General features: G+C 36.0%; 1 protein-coding gene across 1 annotated transcript; it reads right to left on the bottom strand.

Annotated features, from left to right (window-relative positions):
- Positions 1–62: 62 nt before the first annotated feature.
- Positions 63–18,470, bottom strand: slc45a2 (solute carrier family 45 member 2). The gene is made up of 7 exons (XM_048165741.1): positions 18,019–18,470; positions 17,150–17,326; positions 12,070–12,416; positions 7,520–7,663; positions 5,672–5,795; positions 5,061–5,266; positions 63–320 (listed from the first exon to the last, which is right to left on the bottom strand). The coding sequence occupies exons 1-7, from the start codon at positions 18,467–18,469 to the stop codon at positions 105–107; spliced, it is 1,665 nt and encodes a 554-aa protein (XP_048021698.1). The 5' UTR covers position 18,470; the 3' UTR covers positions 63–104.
- Between the last annotated feature and the right edge of the window lie 97 nt (positions 18,471–18,567).

Below are 18,567 nucleotides of genomic sequence, written 5' to 3'. Positions count from 1 at the left end.
TCAGTACCCACAACATATGTCTTTTCCTGCTCGTTGTCAGTGAATATAGGAGATTGACCAGATGAGATAGAGAAAGGTTATTTATTTGAGGCTTAATCTGTACATCACATAAAGAGCGCAATAAAAAGGCAGCCAATTAGGGATACTGTTGAGGCAGAGAGCACCACCACAATCACACTGCCTGCTAGATTGACCAGGGCTCCAAGTCCAGCTCCCACTATGACCTGAGCCAGCTGCACCATGCAGGTAAGAGCTGCGCAGTCCATGCCAGTACCACGACCTTCAAGAGCTGGTTCATGACTGCCCAATTTTCTTCGCTCCTATGACAAGAGAGAGGCTTTGCATGAGAGAAGGGCTATAATCGTTAACAAAATTTTGCAAATGGGCATGAAATATCAGAAAACATCTATACAGCAGCATTCTAAAAAAGGATGAAGATCACCAAAAAATATTAATGAGCAGAACACTGTGGATCTACAGATCAGGAAGACTTCCAGAGAACATCTGAAACCATTCAAATGCAAGTAAAATCCAAGCTGCACTTTAGCAGGGTTATAATTAATCTCGACTATAATTCAGCCTGAGTTCCAGGGAAGGATTTCGATTTGTAATTAAATTTTCCTTGCAATTTAATGAATGCTCTAGACATGCCAGGGATTTTAGATCGAAGCTAAATCCATATTTGAAAAATCAATGTTTTAAACTAGTGAAACACTCAATTTAGTGCATGTATTAAGGAATGTACTTGCTACACAGCTTTTTAGATACAACACACGGTTTGGTGTGTGCTGGTGACAGATAAATTCTGCCTTACATTAAACAGTTTCTTACAATTGCAGCATATAAATAACTGTCTAGGGCAAGGCTGTATAATTAACTGCTCATCTAGGAAACTTATGCTTAATCTAATAAAAATCAATATCAATAAAGTCAATACAGTTTTGTGTGTTTACTTGTTTGTAGTCATGTGATAAGGAGAATAATGTCCAGTAAGATGGTTTTTAATCACAAAATAAACACTTATCAATATCAATTAAGTCAATACAGTTTACGTTTTTGTTTGTAGTCATGTAATAAGGAGAATCATGTCATGATAATAATCACAAAATAAACCACTCAAAGATGATAAAAGACTCACGATCTTCGCATAAGTTTATTTTGTGGCAATGGCTGACTGAGTGTACACTAGCCCTTACTGAACCATTGCATTAAATGAAATTACACAAAAACTATTTGACTTCTTATTTAATAGACACAACCACAATATTATTACAATGTAAAATGATTGTTGTATTTAAATATATTTTGAAAAATGTATAGTCATTTTTTTATGTGATGGCAAAGCTTATCAGCAGAGCAGCCATTCAATCTTTAATGTCATATGATCCTTTAGAAATCATTCTAATATGCTGGTCTGGTTCTCAAGTAACATTTTTTTTATTTGTTTGATTTCAAATGTTATATATATATATATATATATATATATAATTTGTACGTTTTAAATTTAAAAAAGGAAAATTTTGTACGTTTTAAATTTAAATGCATAAATCTGGTGCATTCTGAGACCAAAAATTAAGTGACTAGATCAATGAAGAAACTGCTTTAAAAGTAATTTATTTATTGGTGATGGTAGGGCACATTAGTCACGTACACAACATATAGTAGGCTAAAAGATGAATAAGTTTATAAGTGGTCAAACATGTAGAGTATACATTTAAACCATTAAAAATATGTAGCAAAAGAGGTTACATTTGTTGAATTAATTTATTAATGGGGGCCTGTATCTATACATCTGTATTTGTGCAACTAATGGTCACTCTTTGACAATCCAGAATGCACTAAACACACTACTTCATTATAGAGAAAAACAACAAATGAATAAAAATATATAATCATAAGCTGACCAATAAATAAATAAATAAAAACTAGGTGACTATATTATTCAGCAGCAAAAATTATGCTGGCCTAATTCTTGAAAAAAAAAAAAAAACTTTGCACAGTAATTTTATGAAATCCAAATGTTAATAACAAGTTTAAAATTACTATTTGTATTATGAAGTGTGCAAAACCATGATAATATAAAACGCTTCAAAACCGCTTATGCGCTTCCCGGGTGCAGAATGATGCGCTTGAAGCAATATATTATGGAATCGCAGTGCGCAGTTGCGCTGCGCATTAAAAAGTTCACGGCACAAAGAGAATCCCTGTGTATATCTACATCTAAGTTTATCTACATCTAAATAAACAGTTTATTAATCATATGCTTCTTCTCACTTTTAAATTCCAGTTATCGTGCGTGTGACGCGAATTCATAGACCTTGTGTTGTGCGATCTAACAGACACACAAGCCAGTATGATGACATCATTCAGAAACAGCATTAAACTCCAGCAAGATAAAGTCATTTTATGCAAATCCACAGTCCTTTATCTACATATCAAGTATTATAATGGGAATATATTATATTGGAGAGTTTTACCGTGCGTGCTGCTGTCTGCCGTTACCGAACACGACGCGCTGAATGAGAATGAATGACAGCTGCAGCGGAGGGAAGACGACGTGAACTTAAATTTAACGATGCACATATTCTTCTATCCCTCACATGAAGCTATGGAATGGCTTCAGATGAGTTTGAATATAGTGCACGAAAACTTAATTGGTGCTAGTCTATTTCTTTTGCTCTATGACTCCCACTTTTGCCGTATGAAAGAGCGCAATTATCAGACAGCTATTTAAATATCGCGACAAGCCTAATTTCCGTTTAATTTTGAGACTGTGGCGGGACAAATTAGAATGTGGCGGGCCGCCACAGTCTAGTCAATGTATGGGAAACACTGATATATATATATATATATATATATATATATATATATATATATATATATATATATATATATATATATATATATATATATATATATATATATATATATATACATACATTTACTGCCACTTGTATCAATTTAACTATCAATTTAATGCATCCTTGCTGAATAAAACTTTCCTTTTTCTTTTTTAAAGTACACTCCTGGGCAAAAAAGAGGCCAAGTTTTAATTCTCTTAACCACAAATTATTGGTAAGAAAATTAGCAAAATGTAATCGAATGTACTACTTAAGCCATTGCTGTCTCAGGGAAAAACAAACAAACAAACAAAAAAACTCAAAGTTTTTGGCAGAATATGGGAAGTTGTGTGTGAAGTGATAAAACGCAAACACAAATTGCATGGTGATGCTCCAGAGCAGTGTCTTCGAAAATCTTTGAAAATAACCTAATAAATGCATCTTTCCCTGACAGCAACATAGTGTGGTCCAGATACAGCCCACCTCTGGTATATGTGGATTACACACAGACCAGATGTGGGCCAGATCTGAGCCGACAAAATGTTGCTGTCAGGGTTACCACAGTAAAACACGAACGGAAGAGGTGCCATTGTGTGGGGAGCCTATTTAGCCGCTGATATGTGAGCTACTTCACTGTGAAAAGTCATACAATGCTTTGGAGTACAGGAAAATATTGCAGAATGGCTTGCTTCCCACAAATGAAAAATTGTTATCTAAAGAGTAATGATCAGATGTTATTTTTCAACAAGACAATGCTCCTGCCCAAATCCAAAAGACAGCCAAGAAGTAGCTTGAGAATAAGTCCATTAGGTTTTGGTTTTGGCCTTGGTCCAGATTTGAATCCTATAGTGAATATTTGGTCTCACATTAAACTCAAACAAACTGAGAGACATTTTTCAATGACTCATGAATAGTTTGAAGCCAGCGATTTGATTTCGCTCGGCAACTCAGTCTGGAAACCCGTGCATTCATTTCTGCTGCGCTGTTACACTTTTGCGGGAACCAATCACAGACTGGCTTATCCACCTTGCTCGCTATTGGCGGGTATAACACGATGACGATAGAGAAGCGACGGCAAGCAGCTTTCAAATTCTATCTGATCTACCCGTCTCTCGCACAACCGTCACTTCAAAATAACAATGCACAATCACAGTGACGCCGATTGTGTTAAGCATTTACCTTATCTGAGAGAAATGTAGCAGAGCGTTGATCCGACAGTCTCTTCATAGGAAGATTACAAACGGCGATTGATGACACACGACGATTCTCTGCTGTTATTTTGGTGGTTTGCTTCACGATGTGAGTACAGGACTCTTTTACTTCAATGCCCCTTGATGGTAGACAATATTTTTATTATTTGCTCTATATGTTTCGTCTCCCTGCTTCTTGAATCTCGCGCCACCTGAACTGACTGGAATTCTTTTTGGTTGTCATGACAATGACGTAGTTTAGGGTGGCTATATTCCGCGTTCATTTACACTGAACCAGAACAGTATCAGAGTCGCCTTTTAAACTCTTGACGATGCTGAATGACTTCTTTAGTTAGCAAACAAATTGCTCGAGTGGGTGTAAATACCGATCACTTTCATGTTTTTTTGCACAACCTGCAAAAATCGCTCGATGCCATTGCTGCTTCTGCAAACCGCGGATCAATGCTACAAACCAATACAAACTAACCCTGCGTCTCAATCAGTTCCCTAGTTCCCTAGGTCGTGAATCAGTATATCATGCAAGTGAATGTGGCTGATTCCCTGATCAGTGCCCTGACTACTGAACTAGGGAGCTGATTGAGACACACGGTAAAGCTGTCTGGAGTTTTCGCATCGCTCTGCAAAGTACGTCACCCGGATAGCTGATCTGATTGGTTGAAGGACTATCCAATTGCGTGACTAATGCTCGTTGATCACGCCTCTTGTGCAGTAGGAAATACATAGCAAACTCCCCAGACCAATGTTCAATTTTAAATTGAGCTTGGTCTGGTGATAGCCAGACTAAATGAGTGGAACAACACTGACTCTTCTTCTGTAAAAAGCTGTGTGCAAGTTGTGGAAGGCTATTCTGTGCTAAGCTACTTTATCTACAGTATTTGTGATTAAAATTGTTGAGACCATTAAAAGACCACTAAATATTTATGCCCTGGAGTATATATTTTCTAGTTTATGAATATATAAAACTGCTGATTTGTTCATTTTTGTCCTGATGCAACACTCTGAAACTGACCTGTTCCGCCTTGTGGTACTCCGAGATGAGGTTGAATGGGATGGTGTAGAGAGTGCTGGACATGACTCCAAACACACTACACAGCGTCAGCGTGGCCACAATGTTTGGAAATAAGCCGATCAGACCGGTTCCTAGACCAAACATAAAGTAGCCTAGGAAGTACAGTCCCTTCAGGCCAATATATGGCAGGAGCAGCCTCTGCACATCTGGATGGACACATATGGAAATCATTTAAGCAGGCTGCAACAATGGCCTTTAATATAGATCAAATGGTGAATTGAAAGAATAGCAAAGACACATTAACAGATCAGACGTATTCATATCATGAGATAAAATGTCTTGATGGATAAAGCCCTCTGAAATGGCCTTTTGAATGACATATGACTTCTAGCGCTAATTAGAATGACAGGATGTTGAAAGGAACTGTGACTCTCTCATCAAATCAGACTAATAACTCTGAAAAAGTGTATTGTCCAATTTCAAACGTGGTAGGGCCATGTATTATCTGACTGTAATTGAACAGTCTTCTTTTGTCTGGTTGTATTAAGAGACTGCAGGTCTAATAAAGTCAGGAAGAATGAACAGTTGAGTTATGGTTTAATATTACTCACATGAATAGAGCGCAGAGGAGACAGCGTTGATGCACAAGCCCCAGCAGCCCACTTCTACCCCTCTCTCATATGTCGCATATGAAGTGGAATTGTGTTCGGCATATGGATTCCCCTTATATACAATCTAAAGATGGATACACAGATCCCAGGGATGTTACATAAGATAAAGCATGTGACACCATCACATCCCAGGTGATCAGTCAGCCTCGGTTCAAAAGGGGTAAAAATAGTTGAGTGCAGAGCTAGAAAACCTCTCCACAGGTGTGTCTTTTTCCATTATGCTACTAAAGTGAAGCTGAACATTGTAAGGCTTTTTCCATTCAGATATCACATGGCAAATAAAAGGGACTCCATGAAAACAACATCCTCTGCTCTGCTGTGACCTGTGTGGGTAGTTGAGGCTACTGAGAATGTTATAATTCTTACCTTTTTCTTCATTTTATGAAGCTTTTAGTTTCCGCTATCACACAATGAAGATCTAATCATATTCTTATATAGCCTGTTAAGAATATGTCTATTCACTGTATCATGACCGGTCAACAGTTTTCCACTTTGTTGAGGGCAGCAGTACAACTTTCTTTACACTTTGGCTGCCTACAAGGAGAGTCATCTAAGTCATTTATCTCAATTCAACACTGATCAAGCTAGCTGTGCAAAGGAAAAAAAAGATGAAGAAACTGCTACCTTTTAACCACAATTCAAAGTATCATTGATCTATTTTTCAGTGCGGGGTTCAAAATAAAATATTACACTTCCAGGAGTGCTAAATTGAAATCTAATGGCATGGTGAATGAATAAATAAAGATGAATGTTAGAGACAAGGGCCTAGAAAAAGTGGGGGACATGTACCCAGCACTTTTTAAAAACGCAAATTCGTACTTTTTTGGGCAAGTGTGTTCACCTAGAGGTTTTCATGGGCTAATCTAGTTTTAAATTCAAAGAGATAAGATATATTCTATGCATTATCCAAAACGAGGCAATGTGAACATTATGGACAGCTAAACACTGTCATGTAATGTATGTTTTATTCATACTGGAATTGAACCCTTGCACAGAAAGTCCAAAAACGGACTCATAAGGGCTTTTCACACTTGAAAAAGTTAACCCTGGGTCATTCTAAACCCCGGGTAAATGGAATCCTGGGTTATCTCGCTTCACGTTTCACACTGCTCATAATTTACCCATTGTCAACAATTAATCCAGGGTATTCATAAGCTGAACATTTCACACTGTACATTCCTAAAGCCTGGGTTAACATTCTTATTTGCATATTTGCGGTGTCGTCGTTGATTGGATAAATGCAGCACGCGACCTGTTTACATAGCTTTAGCATTGTGCATCCTCATATTGCCAACTGTACTATCGAGTTTATACTAAATGGACAATTCGGACTATAAAAGGTAAACGGCCTTTTTTTCACTCAAATGGTCGTGTTTTCTGTCAGCATTTGACATTTTTCCTCTCAAATGCTGAATTTACTGTTTAGGTGTTTCCGTGACTGTCCAAAGAAGGCAAATATGAGTACGCTATTGGTTGTTTGTTGCTGTAACATTCTAACACCGCATCGTTTTTCACTGTACAAGTTTGGGACAAAAGTGGTGCTAACCCTGCTCTGGAACACGGTTTCATAACCCCGGGTAAAAAGCGGTGCTAACCCCGCTTCTAAATCACGTGAAAAGCCCGTTATAAAGGTAATAACTTACGGACAAAGGCGTCCAGCTATCTGTAGCTGACACAGACACATTTTCACTGAAACGTGAAGACAATAAATGATTGCTACAATATATAATTTATGTTTTTCAAAAACATAAATGATCAAAATCCTTAAAAAAAGCCTCATTCCCTCACCTGCCCCATAAAGTCAGTGAAGAACAGCATGTTGCACAGGAAGGCAGTCCATCCCAACAGATGACTCACACATAGACAGCGGTAATGGCTTGGCATGCTGATCATAGCTGACAGCAGAGATTTCAGGGTCATCCTCTTCTGCACCTGAAACACAATTATGCAGACAGGTCAACGATGTCTTCTGAATGGTTCAAAAGCTCTAACACTTACAGACAACATTTAATAAACCTGTCATCTTTATGCAGTACGAAGGTCTTCTAGTTGTCTCGGAACATTATACTGGAATAAGAATGTACTTTAATACTGAAATAAATTGACACACTTATTGAAAGATAATCTAACCTGGCCCTTACATGGTTGTGACTTGTTGTACAAGACAATGTTATTGACACAAGACATTATTAAGAAGGTAATGAAGGTTTCCATAACCACAAAGGGTTGCTCATTAATCTAATATCTCTAGTCATGAGGATCTCTCTGTAAAAAAAAAAATCTTAAATTCCTTTTGTTGCTAAAATTAAGTTGTTGATGGAAAAATAATGGTTGGGCAATGGAGTGAAACATTCAAATTATTACTCCAGTGAACAGAGTTTGATTTGTTAAAGGTCTTGTAATGAATAGGGCTAAAATGAGCTAAACTCATCACTATCCACATACATGGAATACATTTTTATTATTATGAATATACACACACACACACACACATATATGTATTATGCGATGTGACATTTTTCTTTATCACCAATTGCCAAATGATGGACAAAGGTTCAAATTTCTGCATTTACAGTGATAATAAAATTAAATAGCCTACATGAGTAAATAAAGTAAATTAATGATCAAGTAAATTAATACAAGAGGCGCCAGTTATGTACACGCAGATGGCTTGGAAGACTTGGGTATAATAGCCTATGGTTTATCCATTATGCAACAACTGGAGGTAAGCATCAGTCTGCTAAATTGCAGCTACAGAACTTAAAGATCTCCCTCTTTTTGTTTTCTTTCTTGCTGCATTGAAGATGAAATGGTTTAATTTCTGTTTTATATTTGCAGGCACAGTGAGAAAAAAAAAAACTGAGTTTAGGGCAATCGGTTCGTAGCGCTGCTGCAACTGTGCGATATCCTCACGAGGAGCGACCAAAATTTCTGACGTGCCAGAAATTCATCCGACCATCCAATTGCCAGTCGGGAGAGGTTTATTGCCTCTCGTTTCCCCACATACACTGCACGACAAAGCCGAAAATCAGCCCAACTCAAAAAAGAGTCGCACGAGTCAGAATCGGACAAAAATCGCAAAGTGTATGCGACTGCTCTTATGAGAATACTTGACAAAACGGGTAATTCTCTGTGTTCTTGTTTGTTGAAGCATGAAAGAGAACTCAATTGTGGCGTGCTGTCTGTGCACACGATACTGGCTCGTGTCTTTCTGTGGTTGTGTGTGTGTGTATCACACAGACAGCACGTTCTCTTTTGTCGTATTTGGATGGTTTAAAAGCATTTGCATGAATAAGAGCATGATCATATAATGTAACACTAGCCAAAGAATGACAGAAAAAAATGAATGCTGTGTTAATTGGACAAAATTTATCGCATGCATTAACGCACTAATTTTGACAGTTAAAACACATGATGCAAATGATGATGAAATAGCACTAATTTCAATCCAATTTTCCTGAGGTATTTACTCTGCATTTCATTCAAGACCTTTATCAGTGTAATTAACCAATGTTATACCCGTTAGCCAGTGAAACAAGCCTCCCATCACTTCTGTACATTAACAAGAACTATATATGTTCTGAACATTTTGTTCAAGAGCAGTGTTTGCTGGAACAGAATTATTTCTCAGGGACAGATGGCAGATTATGTGAGTTTTGTAGCAGGTTAATGATTGCGAGACTCTGACTGAGTTGGGGACTGACAGGATTAGTGAGATATACAGTTCCTTTTATGGTTCTAGCACCATTAACAATTTCATATGAACATTAAATAAAGTTACTTTGCTGTTATGGGTATAAAACTACAACACATAGAATATTTTTTGCCCCTATATTGTGATTATACAGACATATACTATTAGTAAAGCATAAATTCTGGTGGTAAAATGCATAGTACACTGCTATCTGGGAAAGCATTATACAGATTTAAAATGAGCTGCATTAAAGCATCACTTGGTGTGACTCACTGACATGGCAAATTGCAGTCTAGGTTAAGTTCCACATGCGGAGGTTTTACAAAGAGCATGCCCAATTTTTATGATTCAGAAGGAGCAGTCTAATGATGATCTGAAACAGGATTTGAGACACTCTAATGATCATCCGAAATGTACTCTGTGGTCCAAAAGCCTGGGACCAAACTAAAAATAAGTGGTTTACAATCAAATTGTAAATAAATAAAGTTGAATTTAATAAAAAAATGTAAAACAGACAAACTTTATTACATAAAATAAACAAGAAATATTTCAAATTCAGCACTATTTTAGACCATAAATCAAGTGACCACATATCACATCGTCACGTTTTGAGTTCGTTCATGTTTAGAGTTTGCTTTTTATCTCCTTTTCTGTTGTGTTCATGTCTGAGTTTCATTCATGTTTGTATTTCTGGTCTTGTGTTTTGCTGTCAGTGTGTTAATTAGTTCTGTCATCCTGATCAGTTTCCGCTGCCTGTTTGTCGGCACAGTTACATATTGATTTGAGTTTCACTTCAGGTGTTTCTCGTTAATTAGTCTCATTAGTTCCTCTGTTTGCTGTGTATTTAAGCTCTGTGTTTCTTAAAGTTCACTGTCAGTTCTATGTCGTGTTATGTTGGTTGTTTCATTTTTGTTCCTGTTATTTCATGTTTGAGTTTGATTCTGAATAAGGACTGCTGCACTAAGATGCCATTTCATCTCTGCTGTAACCAACCGTGACACGTGTGATCATGTGAACTCTTGTGTACAGTGGTTCAATATTAATATTATAAAGCGACGAGAATATTTTTGGAGCGCCAAAAAAAAAACAAAATATTATTTAGTGATGGCCGATTTCAAAACACTGCTTCATGAAGCATCGGAGCATAAATGAATCGGTGTGTCGAATCATGATTCAGATCGAGTGTCAAACTGCCAACGGCTGAAATCACATGACTTTGGCGCTCCGAACAGCAGATTCGACACACTGATTCATCTGTGTTCCGAATCTTCCTGAAGCAGTGTTTTGAAATCGGCCATCACTAAATAAGTCGTTATTTAGTTTTTTTTTGGCGCTCCAAAAATATTCTCGTCGCTTTATAATATTAATATTGAACCACTGTACTCACATGAGCCGATTTAAATATGTTTTTAGTACCTTTATGGATCTTGAGAGAGGAAGTGTCCATTGCTCCCTATGGATGCCTCACGGAGCTATCGGATTTCAACTAAAATATCTTAATTTGTGTTCTGAAGATTAACGAAGGTCTTACGGGTGTAGAACGGCATGAGGGTAAGTAATAAATGACAGAATTTTCATTTTTGGGTGAACTAACCCTTTAATAACTACTAATATTATTTAATAGTAATTACAATGATAAATTAAATGCAAAAATTATAATATTTCAGTTTTTTGATTTCTTAGAATTTGGTTCGTCTTCCTTATGCTTTAATCACAGCAGCACTCAAGCTTACCATATTCTGCAGCATGATTTAAGAATAATCCAAAAAGCATATTGTGTTTCAATGGTAAGAAGAATATCTGATTGTCTGTACTCACATGAGCCAATTTAAATATGTTTTTAGTACCTTTATGGATCTTGAGAGAGGAAGCGTCCATTGCTCCATATGGAGGCCTCACGGAGCTATCGCATTTCAACTAAAATATCTTAATTTGTGTTCTGAAGATTAACGAAGGTCTTACGGGTGTGGAAGGGCATGAGGGTAAGTAATACATGACAGAATTTTCATTTTTGGGTGAACTAACCCTTTAACAATAACAACAATAATAAATTAGTTGTTATTGTGTTATTGAAATGTCCAAAACTTAATGCTGAAAATATCTTTTTACTAATACAAATGCAAAACAGAAGCATTTTTATTTATGGTGGATTTTAGACCTCACCATATAATGAGACTCAGATGTTATCTAATTGGCAGTATTTTAAATGGTAAACCTGAGACTGGTTTAATACTTAATGAACTAATAAAATATAGTGAGAACTTTCAAAAGCGTGAACATTTTTTTACACTGGGAAATCGTTAAACTTCAAACCTAGTAAATCAAATCTAAACTTGAAATCTAATAGTCCACACACAATACGGCCATAATGAGCAATCATTACGTCATCACATCACCACAAGATATGCCATTATTCAGTGTATTTTTAATAAACTAAAAAGACATGTGCTGATTTTCATTATCGACTAAACGAGGAATTGTTTCTGTGAGAAGCACGAGCAATATCCAGCCTAATCACAGCTCACAAAGGCTGTTGCTCCAAGGTCTGAAACAGATCATTAAAATGTGAGGGGAAATTGGGTGCAGGCTGAGGCCAAGAATAAAAGCCACATGAAAAGGATTCAAAGTAACACAAATGACTAACCTCGCTGTTAGGATGCTTGGCACTGGGCGTGACTGCATTGGCTTCACTCAGGGCAGAGAACGAGCGCTGCCTCATTTCAGGTAAAGGTGGAGGTTCTTTGGATACTGCGCCGTAGCCGTTATGATGCGGGCCTTCCAGGAGCAGTGAGGTGGTTGGACAAGAGTCCAAACTGTGATCTTTAATCAATGGTTTCTCTGGGATGCTGAAAAGGTGCATGGTGAGAAAAATGCCCCAGGTTAGAGATGAGAAAAAATAGATAACTTGGTACTCTGAACCCAGTGCAAATCCAAGAGCAGAGTGACCCCAGTCCATGGCTCCAATCAGATAACCACAGGCTCCACCTAGACCTGCAAGGAAGCACAGCAGATTGCTTTGAGAAAAAAGAAAAAAAAAAAATCACTCAGATAATCAAATGCAACTGATAGCTTCGGCAGAATGTGCTCAGTGGGTAAAAACTAAATTGCTTCTTGAAATCTGAGATGAAGCACTAAAAGGAAGGAATTAAATTCACTAGCTCTTGTTGCACCAAATACAACAGCGACCTTTATATTGGAATACCTAGTGGTAAAAAAAAACAGAAACATACTAAAATGTATTCAAAATATATTTATTTTGTGTTAAGTACACTACAAATACATTTACATATTTATGTGCTAAATAAAAATACCCTGCAATTGTACTTTTGGTATACTGTATACTTAAAGTTTGCTAAATTGGAACAACTAATTTTGTACTTAATGCACTTTAATTGTGCGGAAGTAGTGCTGACGTCCAACTAAAGATAAAATTATATTTGATTGTGCTAAAGTGGAATTATTGCAAGTATACTTTAGGTACACTTCAAATATCTTGCATTTTAAGACTGATATTATAGACTGATAGTTCACCCAAAACTGAAAATTCTGTCCAAACCTGTATAAATTTCTTTGTTCTGCTGTACACAAAGGAAGATATTTGAAAGAATGTTAGTAACCAAGAAGATCTCGCCCCTCATTGACTACCATAGTAGGAAAAAAAATACTATCGCAGTCAATGGGGGGCGAGATCTACTTGGTTACTAACATTCTTCCAAATATCTTCCTTTGTGTACAGCAGAACAACTTGAGGGGGAGAAAATGATGACAGAATTTTCATTTTTTGGGTGAACTATCACTTTAATAGTGATATTATTATTATTATTATTATTTTTTTTGGCTTAATATTAAGAAATGTTCATTGTGCAATGAAGTAAAACTCCAAAATAAAGTTGAATTATATTTTTATATCACTAAGTCTTAAGTGATATGTCAATAAATATGTTAATTTATTTTAATTAATTTATACTTTGTATGAAATAAATGTATTGAACCCACTTTATATTAAGTGGCCTTAACTACTATGTACTTACATTTTAATTAATCATTTGATACAATGCACTTATTGTGTACATACATGTTTTTAAATTGTACTTATATTTTAAAAACACCTGCATGTAATTACATCTGTAATTAATTTCTGTAATTACATTCATAATTACACTGTTGACCCATCCCTTAACCCTTACCCCTATCCTTAAACCTACCCATACCACCAAAGCTTTCCCTAACCTTACCCGTATCCACCTCAATATCAGCAAAAGTGTTTTGCAATTCAATATGAACCCAATAAGTACATTGTACTTATTTTTTTATGTAAGTACATAGTAGTTAAGGCCACTTAATATAAAGTGGGACCAATGTATTTTAAATAGATTTTAGTATAGTTTTTTTTTTTTTAACAGGAATAATAGTTTTATTAATTTATTTTTATATTTTTCAACAAAATGTTGAAAAATCTTTCTTGCCATCAGATACAAAAACGTGTTCTTTCAAATTAAATATTTGCTATAAATACTGACAAATCTAGACTTCACTTCAGTGAGTGAATTGAGATCACAGAATGATTTTTAGCTCCATGTATTGAATCAACAGGAAATCTGACCATGTTGCTACAACAACCATTTACACATCTCACATGTGTTAAATACAGGAGACATTGTGTTTTTTCAGGCGGGGCTGCTAGTAGCACCTATGAGGTGACAGGGTTGGCATTACATGGCTGTGCCATTTTTAACATGAGCCAATGAAACATTGTTTAGCAGATGGAAAATTATCATGATGAAGACTGACTTTGAAATGCCCTTATTTTAGTAATGTTTTTATAAATATCTATCAATACAGTACTGACCATTCCCGCGGTTGTCACTCCCGTATTTTACTGAACTGTGTGTGTACAAAAGGTGAACTGACAACCGAATTTAGCTGCAGTGTGCCTATATAACAAAAATATTAATAAATATTATAATAGATATTTCAAATTAACAAAGTATTGCATTATAGTCTGAGGTCAGGTGGTGGTCAAATTTGCTATATTTTTTCATGTTAAATTACAGGATATATTTTGTGCCATTGTCTCTCAAAAAATCAATAAAAGCAGACCAGAGAAGAAGCAGGGTTATGCACAATTACACACAAACACCCCTGAGCCACAGAAACGATCCAGTCATGTGCCTCTGAATCTCTCAGCTCCAACCCATGATCTCAGCACATGACTGGGTCTGTTTGGATTAGGATGCCCTGAGTGCACACAGACCCCTTGGTGCCTCAGCACCATGAGCAATGGCTAAAACAGACCGACACAACCAAGCTTTACTATAACTGGATAACAGACTTCATGACATTCTTCAAAAGCATTTGATTTACTTTTGGGGTGCTGTTTTTCTGTGATGGTTTTAATGTATAAGAAAACATAAAATCGCTCCTGGGTTATTAAACATCTTAACTTTGTTTGATTCATTATTTAGTGTAAACTACATTACACACTTTCTAAAAATCAGTGTGGAAATTCAAAGATTTCTTTTTTTTCTTGTAGATATTCTCCACACAAGACTGAAAGCACACGTGTCTCTAGTAGCCAGACTAATATGTTGTTTTCCTTTTTTTTTTTAAAGAGATTTGTACTGGTCTTGGAAGTTCATGCGTGACACTGATGAAATGCACAGAAACAAATTCCTCCAAAGATAACAAGATTTTTGACCAGTAAACAACACAGATTTTGCTGAGAGTTTAGAAGACACATAAAAAAGGGTGTTTTCTCATTTCTCATTGTTAACCCAACCAAATCCCACAGAAGGATTTAATGCTGTCATACAACAGCAGGATGTTTAGTTACATCAGTAATACGGCACCAAAGCACCCAACAGACCACGTTATAGATCGTGAAAGAGGAAACAGGCTGTTGCCATAGCGCCAACCAATTTCACACAAAAACCCGGAAACCCAAAATAATGCATTTGGAAGCTTTCAAAAAAGAAAAACCGTTTGAAACAAATGCTGTCAGTCAGCTTTATATTGTAGAACTATCTGTAATGTACCAGTTCCTGCTGCGGTAATTGCAGAAATCTTGCACGTTGTAAAAAAAATTTAAATCAAGAAAATAACATGTTTTTCTAAAAGAACTGACAGGATCAAAATGGCATAAAGAAAATATATATATAAGATGTGCAGTGGCCATAAAAAATACTTAATAATGAATGAATGAATGCCATTGGAGTGGATGACATCTTGTCAGAGTTGCCAGATCTGTGTAACAAAACTAGCCCAATGGCCAATCAAAAGTGACAATTTGCCAAATACCTAAATACATATTCTACAGTCATTGTTATGCAAAATGAAAACTACTATTTCAAACCCACAAAATCTAGCACAGTTTTATCTTTGGTAGAATATACAATTTCAATACAAGCATTTTAGTCAAATAAAATGTATGCGGGGGGGCTACTTTAAAAGTAGATCAATTCGGTGGGGAAGCCACAGACTTGGCAATCCTTTATTTACTAGATTTAATGAGTGCAAAAAGCGAACCACGTTATGAATTATATTGCCACAATCTTCTGTGAAAAAAAACACAACACCAAGGAAAGACATAAATGAAAGTGGACCTACAAACAAACGCTGTAGTCCTTTACAATAGCACTCAGTTAGTTAAAAATGCCATGTAGGTCAAACTGGCATAATGCCATAATTCATAATGCTTCAGAACACCTCTGCAGTAACAGAGGTATATTAAGGTGTTCTTCGTGGAATTGTCAAGACAACTTGACAAATAGCTTTCAATGAGACCAATGTATTTTTCTTGTGTTTTAAAAGCTAGAATTTCTGCTGTTAAATTCAGCTTTCTGTCTTGTTGTGCAAAACAATTCATACTAATTCAATGCACAGTTTAACAAGACATATGCAGTAGCTCATAATGTAAAAAACTGCACATACTATAATAAGTATTAAAATGTTCAGTAACACTTTACAATATTTATTATTAGTTATTAGTTATTAACATTTATGAAGATTAGTGAATACAGTAACAAATGTATTACTCAGGGTTAGTTCATGTTAGTTAAAACATTAACTAACTAACCAAATGTTCATAATGTAATCATTTTCTCAAAACGTAATTAAATCTTGAGCTCATAATGTAATAACAATATTTACATTATGAGAAATTTATTACATTATAAACTCACCAAAAACATTGTGTTGGTATTTGACCCTGTTTGTCATGTATGTATATGTATGTATAACTTATATAATAAGTAGTAGTAGTAGTAGTAATATCAATAATCTGGTGGATTTTGTAGGCAGGTTTAGACTGGATTTAGATTTTAACGTGTATTGTAAAGGAATACCAATGATTTATAATAATAAAAATAATAATAATAATTGCATTAATTTTACATCTGTTGCATTTTGCAGGTAGTTTGAGACTGGATTTAGATTTTTAAAAATGTAGCTACTGTAAAGGAATATTTTTCATGTTTTAAAAGCTGTTACAATAATGACAATATATTTGTGTTTTTTTTCAATAAGTTTTTGGTGTGTTTGTAATGTAATAAATTTATCATAATGTAAAAATTGTTATTACATTATGAGCTCAAGATTTTATTACATTATGAACATTTTATTACAATAACAAAGTAATTATTACATTATGTGCAGTTATTACATTATGAGTCGATACAACACATTTTTATAATGAGGCAAGGCCAAGCAAATCAATTACTCTTTACCTGTGAGTAAGGCATGATAATGAAGACCTCGTTCTTTATCCCGATGAGAACACACGTCAAACAAATAGGCTTTAATGGGTCCGTCGATGAAGTCCGCTGCAAAGTCAAACATCACCACTCCAAACATGACCACCACGATGGCCCATGTCCTTTTAACATTTCTATCCTCTAGTACAGCTGGAGGAGAGAAATATCAAAATTATACATTCAATGGTAATGAATACTATTGAATATAACTTATACATTTTGAAACTTAAGATCAGGACATACCTCAGAAGGCAAAAGTGAGTAAATGCATTATTTACAAATTATGAAGCAGCTTTTTTCAGTTATGTCTTTTGCATTGCATAAATGAATACATAAACTAAAATGAATAAATAAAATGTGCATTTGTTTCAATTTTTCATATAGCTAAAGGACACCTAATTGCAGTAATGAAAACATTAGTTTTCTTCCGCATTTTAAATGTGTGCTCTTGGTACTACAAATGATTTAAACTCCATATTTGTAGTATTTAATAGGAAATATGGTAAATAGGAATATGTAAAAACAGACTCCACTAATGCTGTACAAAATTTCCATGCAATGTCCAGCTGTGTCATCTTCCTGTGTCTAATTTCTGGATAGAGCTCCATTTTCTTTGGTCATTTCGAATCTGATCCTCTTCTGTCCTTGTTCATTATTATCTATTTAAATTCTAACCTAACAACAAATTCAACGGAAAACAGATAAACTTTGCTTACTGTTTTCAAAATTACATTGCTACTTTGGTTAATATTAAAGCTAATTTTAACTACCAGCCTAGACACAAGTATCTCTTGATTTCATAATCTAGAGAGATCCATCACGTTTACTTCAGCTACACCTACCTGACGTGACCGCATCTCCATTTAGAAATAAAGTCAGGCCCACTAACATCATAATTCCCAGTAAGAGTATGTACGGTCGCCTGCGGCCCCATGGGGACCTACAGTAGTCGCTTGCTGAGCCGATGACGGGCTGTAGGATAAAACCCAAAATAGGGCTGATGAGCCACACCAGGCTGTACAGGCGCCTGGGGAGTCCAACGCTCAGCAACACCGGCGTGACAAAAGCAGCCTCAACAGCGTAGCAGAATTCCCTTCCAAACATGACCATGCCGTGCATGATAAGCCTTCCTCTTGTGCGCTTCGGAGGCTCCACTGCTCCAAACACATCCGGTTCCATGCTGTCCAAATAGTCCTCTTTCTGTTCCGAGTCCACCGGGTAGTGCTCCATGGATGTGAGCGGGCTGTCCGGTGCAGAGAACCTGCAAGGCTGGTCCTCGGTTAAGAGAGTCATGGTTCTCAGTATTGAAACTCTTAATTCCTACTGCATAGCTGAGCGATAAAGCTCAAGACTAGTATTCACAACGCAAACTGAGCTGAGAAGAAAAGGAG

This window comes from Megalobrama amblycephala, linkage group LG18, assembly GCF_018812025.1.
Source record: "Megalobrama amblycephala isolate DHTTF-2021 linkage group LG18, ASM1881202v1, whole genome shotgun sequence".
Lineage (NCBI taxonomy): Eukaryota > Metazoa > Chordata > Actinopteri > Cypriniformes > Xenocyprididae > Megalobrama > Megalobrama amblycephala.
Note: the sequence above shows the minus strand (reverse complement) of the source record. Positions and strands in the feature narration are given on the sequence as shown.

Coding starts and splice junctions, on each gene's coding strand:
- slc45a2 (XM_048165741.1), bottom strand. CDS start 18,469: ATGACTCTCTTAACCGAGGACCAGCCTTGCAGGTTCTCTGCACCGGAC. Junction 7,664..12,069: donor CCAAGCATCCTAACAGCGAG/GTTAGTCATTTG, acceptor ATTGTGTTTCAG/GTGCAGAAGAGGATGACCCT. Junction 5,267..5,671: donor CTCCTCTGCGCTCTATTCAT/GTGAGTAATATT, acceptor GTGTCCATCCAG/ATGTGCAGAGGCTGCTCCTG.